General features: G+C 40.4%; 1 protein-coding gene across 1 annotated transcript in view; it reads right to left on the reverse strand.

The window, feature by feature from the left end:
- Positions 1–9,070, reverse strand: part of TXLNB (taxilin beta) — a 33,556-nt gene that overhangs the window by 14,548 nt on the left and 9,938 nt on the right. Inside the window, exons 4-5 of the mRNA XM_005420095.2 lie at positions 6,677–6,847; positions 938–1,132 (exon numbers count right to left, since the gene is read on the reverse strand). Of these exons, the coding sequence (XP_005420152.1) occupies positions 938–1,132; positions 6,677–6,847 (366 nt within the window). The remainder of the gene's footprint in view (positions 1–937; positions 1,133–6,676; positions 6,848–9,070) is intronic.

Genomic DNA, 9,070 nt, shown 5'->3' on the forward strand with positions numbered 1-9,070 from the left:
TGTTGCTGACAGCCTTCTCCACTCTTAATTCACTTATATAAAATTCATAGGAGCAATTATTCTGCGTGTGTCCCTCTGGTTTACATTTTCTTCTCACAGACACCACAAGAGAGGAGTGTACATTTCCTTCATTCAGTATAGGAATTCATACATGATTCAACAGATTTGGAAAAGCAGGTATTGTATCAGTCATTCCAGATTGTAAAGATAGATAACTTATGTTTTATTCAGTATGATAATGTTGTCTGATTGCACTGAGGCTCACAGTAAATGTATTTAGAAACTATAAAAAGACCCATTGTGATATTTGTTGATGTTTGTCCTAAAAAAAAAAAAAAAGATAGTTTGGGATTTACTGGAGGATTTTTTTCTGGTGTCAAAATGAAAAAAAAAAAACCAATCAATTTAAATTCAAAGGCTCTCCTTTATCTGCCATCCTAATTTTCTGCTTTTGGGCAAGGGTCAAATAGGTTACATCAGAGCCCTTCTCCAACCTGCTTCTGGAGGTAACAAAATATATTTATTGTCACCTGCAGAACCCTGCCTAAAGGAAAGGGAGCTGGGATGTACCCAGAGGGAGCTTAGTGGGAAGGAGGAACGGGATGCTGGGGGAGCTCCCCAGGGATTTGGGGGAGCTGTGACTGGGTTGGGGCAGCTCAGCAGACAGGTGGCACCTCTGGCTGCTTGGGTGCCTCAGCCCCTCTCATACAGCAGCAAGGCTGCCGTGGCTGCCCTGGGCGGGGTGCTGTCCCACAGTTCCATACCACAGAGACTGGAGGCTTGCTGCAGGCACGGTGCTGCTCAGAGGGAAAAGCACGGTGGGGACCACCCCGTGAGACAGCCGAATGATGGCCAGGCTGCTGGCAGTGCTTCCTGATCCCCTGGGACAGCCCGACAGTGTGCTGCCATCCCAGCCAGCAGCCAGGGCACTGCTCACCTCTTCCCGCAGCTCGTACTGGTCAATGATGCTCTTCAGCTTCTCTGCCAGCTCCGTGTTCTCCTGGCAGAGCTTCATGTTCCTCTCACTCTGCTGCTCGATCTGAGCCTGGATTTCACTCAGTGTGCCCTGGAAGTGATTAGTTATTTCTTTCCTCTTCTCATCTTCCTCCCGTGCCCGCTGGATTGTTTCCTCCTGTTGTTAAATGGGAGAGAACACAGTAAGTGAGAGGCATAATAAGCAGTTCCAGAAAAATACTGTTTCAGAGTAGCATAAGGCTTCCCTTTGAAGGATTATACGTGTTTGCATTCCTCTTTGGAGATTTTCTTGCTTTCATCTGCTCCAGCATTAGGCAAGATTCTAAATTTACAGAGCCAATTACACAGTGGCCTTGAGAAAATTAGGGAACTAAGATTTTGCATTTATAAAGATGGATGTAGAGCAGAGCTCAGGTCAAAGCAAGCCTGAAGGAGAGGACATACATGCATGTCTTGATTCATGATACTTCATCACACCTTTTTCTTTGGAAATAGATATTTAGTGGAAACAGTCGAAAGCTCTTTTATCAAAATTCTCTTTGACTGAATTAAAAAATCACCTTTTACAATGCCTCAATTTAACAAGGAATCTTCATATCAAAGTCATGGCCTTTGGCATTTAAATTTTTAAGAGAAATCCATCACTTGCTGAAGAATCCCTTCCAATTCCTCAATTTTCCTTCCCTAATTTTTAAACTGACATAAACATTTGCACTAATTTACTAGCTAGTGAATTCAAGGAAAGCTTTTAAGTCTTTTCCTACAGAATTAAGGCAGACAGATTTAATTTTTTTCCCTATTATTGAACTTCTGTTTTAGATTTGTTTATATAAAAGACAATGCAGAAAGAATCTGGATTCATTGCTTTGGATCCAGTAATACTGACTATTTTTATTCCTTCCTCATTTTCTTCCAGGGCAGTCTGCCCTCCTGGGGAAGGTAATCCTGATATAGAATTGCTAGACCATATCTGCTGTAGTTACAAATCAGGCCAGGACCACGTTAAAAACTCATTCCACAGCATACTAATGGCATACTCTAAAAAGGTTTCAACTATCATAGTAATTTGCATAAAAATCTCTGGTAACACTGCATCTGGATATTTTGTATAAATATATTTGAATAAAGCCTTGGCTGACTCTAATAAGGTATAATTTGTATCATGAACGTGACATAGCAGGCATTGATTTGGGCCCTGCTCATAAAGTAAGGTGAATACCAAATGACCCAATTTCTGCTTAGCATGCACAACACGAGCCTGATCTAGGGCAGCTGCTGTTCAAGGTAGGGCATGTTTGTCCTTTTGCTGTCCAGGGAGCAATAGGGATGCCAACACCTTGGATGATGGGAGGAAAGCAATGGAGCCATTAATAATACCCTGGTGCACAGAAATGAATAATACCCTGGCGCATGGAGCCCTGCTGTGCTCTGCATTTCACACAAGAACATGTGTGTGTATTCATAAAGAGTAATACAAAGTGTGGACCCAGAAGGACTCTCTCTTCTAATAGGAAGGAAAAACTTCACGTGGAACTGGGCAAATGACTTGGGGGTTGGGTCCTGGTTCAGTACCTGGCTTGGAAATTGGACATACAGAAAATTTGCATCAAGATGAAAGAGAAGCTCTCCATTTTTTTTTCTCCATTGGTGAGAATGATTTTGAAACATTTTGCTTAACCAGCAATAGAGCTGTTTGTAGGTATTTTTTGTTTAAATCCTTTAAGCAGAAGAATGATCTTCCAAAGTAGTGTTAAAAATGCTGCTCAGAAGATCTTTTAGATCTATTGATTTAGCATTCCCAAAAGGAAGCATTTAATTTTCTTTTAAAAGGGCATGTTTACAAACAATGTCATCCTTTTTATTTTTATTTGCAACTTTTTCCAAATTTGGCTTGAAATTCTTGGTAGTTTTGATTAAGTCAGAATTCCATTTTATCTCTGATACACTGTTTAAAAAACTCCTCATGCCTCTTGGTTCTCCATCACATAGGTGCAGCCCTGAGCAGGCAGAAGAGTGCAGGTGCTTCACTTCCAGAAGCCAGAGTGAGAAATTGAACTTGCATGTCTGAGGTTGTCTCTCTGTGGCTTCAAAACATCCTTCCTCAAAACCATATTATTGTTATAATGCAGGTAGCCTTATAACATGTCACTACCATGATTTAAAGCTCTCCAGAGTAATAAGTCCATATGAATATAAACCAAAAAAGGTGGATTGTGCATATGTCACACCAAACAGTTCTGTTACAAGGTGAAACGAGACATCCTGAGACCACCAATCATGTAAATGTAAAAAACCCAACCCTCTACATATGTGTTACTCAGAAGATCTTATTTCTTGCTCTTCTGAGGTAGAAAAATGATACAATACAGAGCACAGAGACAATACAAAGATTCATGTTTAAAGACACTGAGCCAGCAAGCATTTATTTGCAGGATGCAGGATTTCTCTGTATCTGTTCTGCTTTGGAGAAAAATATAGTTGAGAAGGATATTTGCTTGGGATGGGGGCTGGTATGTGTCCTGGGGAGCTCCTCAGAGGCCCTCATTTGTTAAATCCTTGGGATCCCAGTCACAGTTTAAAGGGAACTGGCTGAGCAGAAGGACAACAGCGTGGCTACAGCACTGAGCAGAGACCAGCCATAAACTCTTGTTCTCTCTTCTCTGCCCTTTCTGAACCTTTGCACTCCCTGTTTACCCTTTCAAACATATGTTCTTGTCCTAGTGCAATACTGCTTTTGTTCTCATGTTTTGCTGCCAAGAATGTAAGAATGTAAAACCTTGTTAAAATTAAGACAGGATATTTTGCAGTTTGGGATTTAGCACAGGAATGTGAGATGATTTGTGAACAGAAGAGTGTGATTGATACTGGAGTTGTTCTCGTGCCTCTCTGGGGCAGTTCCAGAACACTATTGGTCTGCTGAAGCCATATCAGCCAAGATGATATGAGTGAGGAACACTTTTTCCAATGAACTGTGCTCTTCATTCCCAGGCACCACAGTCTGAGCCAGTTTGGAGCTGAGCCCATAACTAAAGCTGTTGACTTTTGTGACATTTGTATGAAAGTCATTGTTTAATGCCTGGTGGCAGGGAGGACGAGGGACCTGAGATGTTCATGTCACTACAAGATGCTAAGTAGCTACCAAACTGTCAGATAATTGGCAGAACATGAACTCCATGCAGAGAAATGAGTTGCTGTTGCTCTTAGCAGAGCTGCTTTTTATTGCACTGGGAACACATACCACTATTTCACAAACCTTTATTTTGCTTTTCTTGGAGGGAGAATTAAACATCTGTGTAAATGCAAGGAAATAATCAGAGTAGCTGGACTACGTGTAAGCGAGAATTTGAGGCTGGTATCCAATACTAACCAGAAATTTCTCTTCTCTGATCTGCCCTGTGGATTTTCAATGCAGCTCTGCATTGCATATTCATCACCACTTGGCTGCACGGATGTGCAGTTAATGGGAATTCCACACACCAGATGAGTGAAGATGACATTTACATGACATGATGTGCATATAATGTACCACATGGTAAGTCAGAGGGGGTTTCTGATCTGGGCAGGCCAACTTTCTCCTTTGCTATTGAAATGACACAGTCTCCTAGCTTCTATTTTCCACATTTTGAAACATAATCAAACTGCTAATCCCAAGCACTAAAAAATTATGAATCTCTGTCCTGCCAAAACCAAAATAAAAATATTTAAGCATAAGATTTTAAAAACACCATTTGATGGATTTTCTGGTTTTGGGCCCTCTCAGTATAGTCATAAGTGAAAGAAAATTGCACTCGTTTAAATAAATAGAACATGAGTTTCTGGACATTCACAGATTTCTAGGAGCTAAAGCATAAAGGCAAGTATTCCAAGAACTATGCTAAAATTCTTAGAGAGACAAAACTGGATAAAGATAATGAATGCTTTTGTTTTTTACTTTATTTCTCATACATTCTGCAAGTGTATTTTTTCTTACTGTCTTATTTAATTTTGGGTTTTTTTCTACACTGATAGCATGGGAACCAGAGGAAAGATAGTATTCTGGGTTTCTTAAAAGGTCTCCAAATTCTTAGAAAGAAGTGATGAAAATATGAACACTGCTTCCTAATACCAGATCACCTCAGGCATATTCCCTTGCTCACCTGGCAAAGATACACAATAAAAATAAGAACTGAGCCTGAAATTTATAGGTTAATTTAGAGAACCTAGTTACAAAGTAAAGCAGTCCAAAAGGTAAAAAGATGTTGAAAAGAGACTTTCCTAATTGTAAAGATGAAATGTGTGAGGAAGTATTTATATACAAAGAGAATGGAAAAATCATGATCTCTAGTAGGAAGATTGATAAGCATAAAGTAGCTGGGAAACTGTATGAGGAATTCAAAAAAATTTGTTCCAAATATGTTTTCCAACTAGAATTAGTTTTTCTAAATGCCCCAGTCTTCACTGATTTGTTCCACTGATATGATTTGCTTAGGAATATCAGTTAAAGCTATGCAAAGCACTGTACACTGTATCCTTAATTCACTTTAAAACTGGCTCGTATTTCTTCTGAAAGATTTTACCCACAGGTGGCCTGGTAAATCAGTGTGGATCAATATTGAAGAATAGCTCGGGTCTAATACAAATGACAGGCACAAATTTAATTTTCACTAGAAGTTCTGCGTGACTGTAACTGAGCACAGAGACATTTGCTTCTAGCTTCCCTATGTGTTAAACTGCTTTTATCCTTCTACTAGGGCATACACTAGTTTGAGTGTATGAGTGACTATTCCCTCTCCCAGCTGTATTCTTACCAGCACAAAATGAAAGTCAGAGCAAGACCCTGAAGTCCCACTCCTGAGCCAGTGGAAATGAATGAAAATGCATTACCAGTAACAGAGGTTATATCAGGTGGAATTCTTGCTGCTGACAATTCCTATGTGTAATTCTATACATAACTATATCCCCATAAAGAAAGGGCTTGAATAGATCAGAGGCCTTTTGTACACTAATACGAACACTATCACTAACACGCACTCAGAAAAAAAAGGATGATCACAACAGAAATATTCTTCTTGAACATACTTTTTTTTTCAATCATATCATAAATTTCACATTTAAATGGCATGATGCACCAAGCAATTGGCAGACATGGTGTATGGGTCCCAGCATTTTGACACTCCTGAAAATTTTCTCTTTTAACTGATTCTTGTAATCCAAACAACTTCCACAAATAATGTTGGCATTCTTCCTGTCTTGACGTTTTGTGTCTTTAGACAAATGTCCTGATAGAGTAATCCTCACAAATCACTTGAAAAAGTCCAAGTGCTCGAATTACATGAAAACACCCACCAGCCTCCTGTGAGTCCACTGGAGCAAAGCTGGTGTTCCTGTGGTTCTGTCCATGCATGTGCATTTGCATCTGCACTCTGAGGAACACGGTCTGTTAGCCCCACTGCTCTTCTCTGCACTGAGCTCCCTAATAATGCAAGGAAGGCTTAGAGCTAGTGTGGGCAAACCCAGTGTCCAAAAGTGCTGGGATATTTCCAAAGGAGAAACAAAGGAATCTTGATGTAAATGGACCTCAAGGTCAGAGTGTTTATATAATTATTATATATTGCATGTGCAGATGCAAAAGTCCCTTTGATTTGGTACTAGAGGGAGATGGCAAGGTGTCAGCATCATCTTTCCCCTCACTGCTGGGTACTGTGCTAAGGCTCCCACTCACCTTGAGGTTCTTGTTGTGCCTCTGGAGCTCCCGGCACAGGCTCTCGAGCTTGCTGCGGGCAAGGATGGCTCGGCTGTGCTCACTCTGCAGCTGGTCCTTCTCCTTGGTGATCTGGGCTTGTCTCTTCTGTAGATACTTCAGCTTTTTCTGCTCAGCACGATGTTCTTCAAGCTGGGCAAAATGGGGATTAAAACAGGGAAACATTGATTAAAATGAAACAAAGAGGGATAGAAAAGAAGATGAACTCTTTTGGTCTAGGGAAAGTCTTCACACTTTCTTAGCATCTTAGGAAATCTTTTGTGTTTACCAGCACTAATGTGATAGAAGAGAAGAACCTGGAGATTCCCAAGCATGCTTGCTGCAAGAGTCTCAAGTGTGCTGTACTGTGGGTAGGTGAACATAATTTTTAACATTCTTGTCACACCATTTTAGCTCTTCCTTCTTTGGTTTGAATTTCTTTGAAGGACATCTGTGAGGTTTTTCTTTTTATTTCAACGTTTGGAACTAGAGCAGTCAGTAGTGCTTTATGTGGTGAGATTTCTCCAGATCATGAGGTGATACAGTGGTTGCTAATTCTATTTTATTTTTCAGTTTCCTGAAAAAGAAGCAGTTTCCTAAATATCCAGGAACCTGCTGGACAAAACAACAGAAGAGGAGCTGGAGACCAGGAATGCTGTTCACGTGGGGGCTTTGTTGCTTATGGAGGAGAATTCCCTTCAGAGAAGAGTTTCTCAAAATGACATGTGGCACCTCCTCTTGCCAGGCTCCTCTGGCTCACAGGACCATGTGAGAGTGTCTGTCAGTTGTGTTTCTGAAGGTCCTGTCATCAGTGGGGGTGGGTCATGGTGCATCAAACCTCTTTTGGGCTCTTTGTCTCCATATAATTCCTGCAGGAAACAGGGACAGTCCCTACTGTTCCCTTGGGAGCCTGATGTTCTGTGGGTGCATGACTCCTGCCTTCCCTGGAGGGTCGGTAGGGAGCAGGGTGTATTTGGAGGGGGCAAAGATGACCAGCAACATAATTGCTAATAGTAACCCCCGCACAGTCTGGTTATTTCTTTTGGTGCGTGTCCATCACTGGATGTTCAGAAAAAAAATTCCTGTACTATAAATTAACACCCTAACAGTGTTAGGTCTTTCACCTCTGAAATCTTTCACCTCTGAAGCTTTTAATGATTTCATCTCCTGTTCCAACACACAATAACCCTCCTCACTGTATCACAGATGTGCATACATGGCAAAGTATTTCTGAAATCCAGATGTTTTCTGATTGAGAAACAGTAGCACATGAGCTTAAACATATGAACCTTAGTAATAACAGTTGCTGTTAGGGCTACATTATCTAATAATATGGTATCGCTTGTACTAATTAACCCCACTATGACTGGGAAAGTCTGTGAGCACTGGGGAATTATGTGCAGCTCAAAAAAGACAGTCAACAGCATCATATTTTACACTTTCATCTATTTTCTGTAGATGTTCAGTAATTTATGCTTATAGGAGAGAGCTTTATGTATTATTAATCAAATCACAGCTAAGTGTACCACAAAACAATGCTCCCATCAGCTTGGAGTACATGTACAGTTTATGTCCAACTTTTAACACATGTATTGGCTATTTTTGCTCCTGTAGATCACAATATGGGCTTTTGCATCTAGTCAAGCTGCGCTAGCTGAAATAATTTTTCTACTATTGTTGGAAAAGAAATTTATTTTCTGTAATTAAGGCTGAGATCTTTTTCCTTCGTAAATTTGTTTTTGTCCCCTTCCCCTTATGGAGGGATAGAATGTAAGAAAATAAAGATAGTGCAGAAGGGAGTCTCACACCTGAGGAGTTGCAGCTGTACTAATCACCAAAGATTAGGAACAGGCCTGCCCTTAAGAGGCCACAGCTGTGTCCAGTAAGAAGAAGAGTGCTACAAAAGAGTGGGTTAGCTGGGTGAGAAGGAACTTGGAGTTTGTTGGTTGTGTTGAGAAGAGTGATGGAGTTTGTTGGCTGTGCTGTGAAAAAGAAGGAGTCAGTGCTGTGAGGAGTGGCACATGAGAAATCACTGAAAAGGTATGGGACTTTTGCAATAAGATGAAAACATCCCCTTTCTGCTGAAAAACATAAAAAGTGTTCTTTTTGCTTCATGTTTTGCATGCACAGCCTGTGCTCAGTGGATAATTATTTATCCAAATTTCACTATTCACTTAAACTGTGCTTGAGATAGGGGGCTCAGAATAAAGTTGGTATTAATCATGCTATGAGACATCTTCCATGCATTTTTTTTGCCTTTTTTCCCCCTATCATTATTACTTGCACTAGAAACTTATATCTCAAAGTTCTCAGGAATATCTAAGACATGGTATTACTTTTGCAATGAAAAAGGCAATTCAGTGGTAAACAGGAATG

The sequence above is a fragment of the Geospiza fortis genome, unplaced genomic scaffold, assembly GCF_000277835.1.
Source record: "Geospiza fortis unplaced genomic scaffold, GeoFor_1.0 scaffold162, whole genome shotgun sequence".
NCBI classification, from domain to species: domain Eukaryota; kingdom Metazoa; phylum Chordata; class Aves; order Passeriformes; family Thraupidae; genus Geospiza; species Geospiza fortis.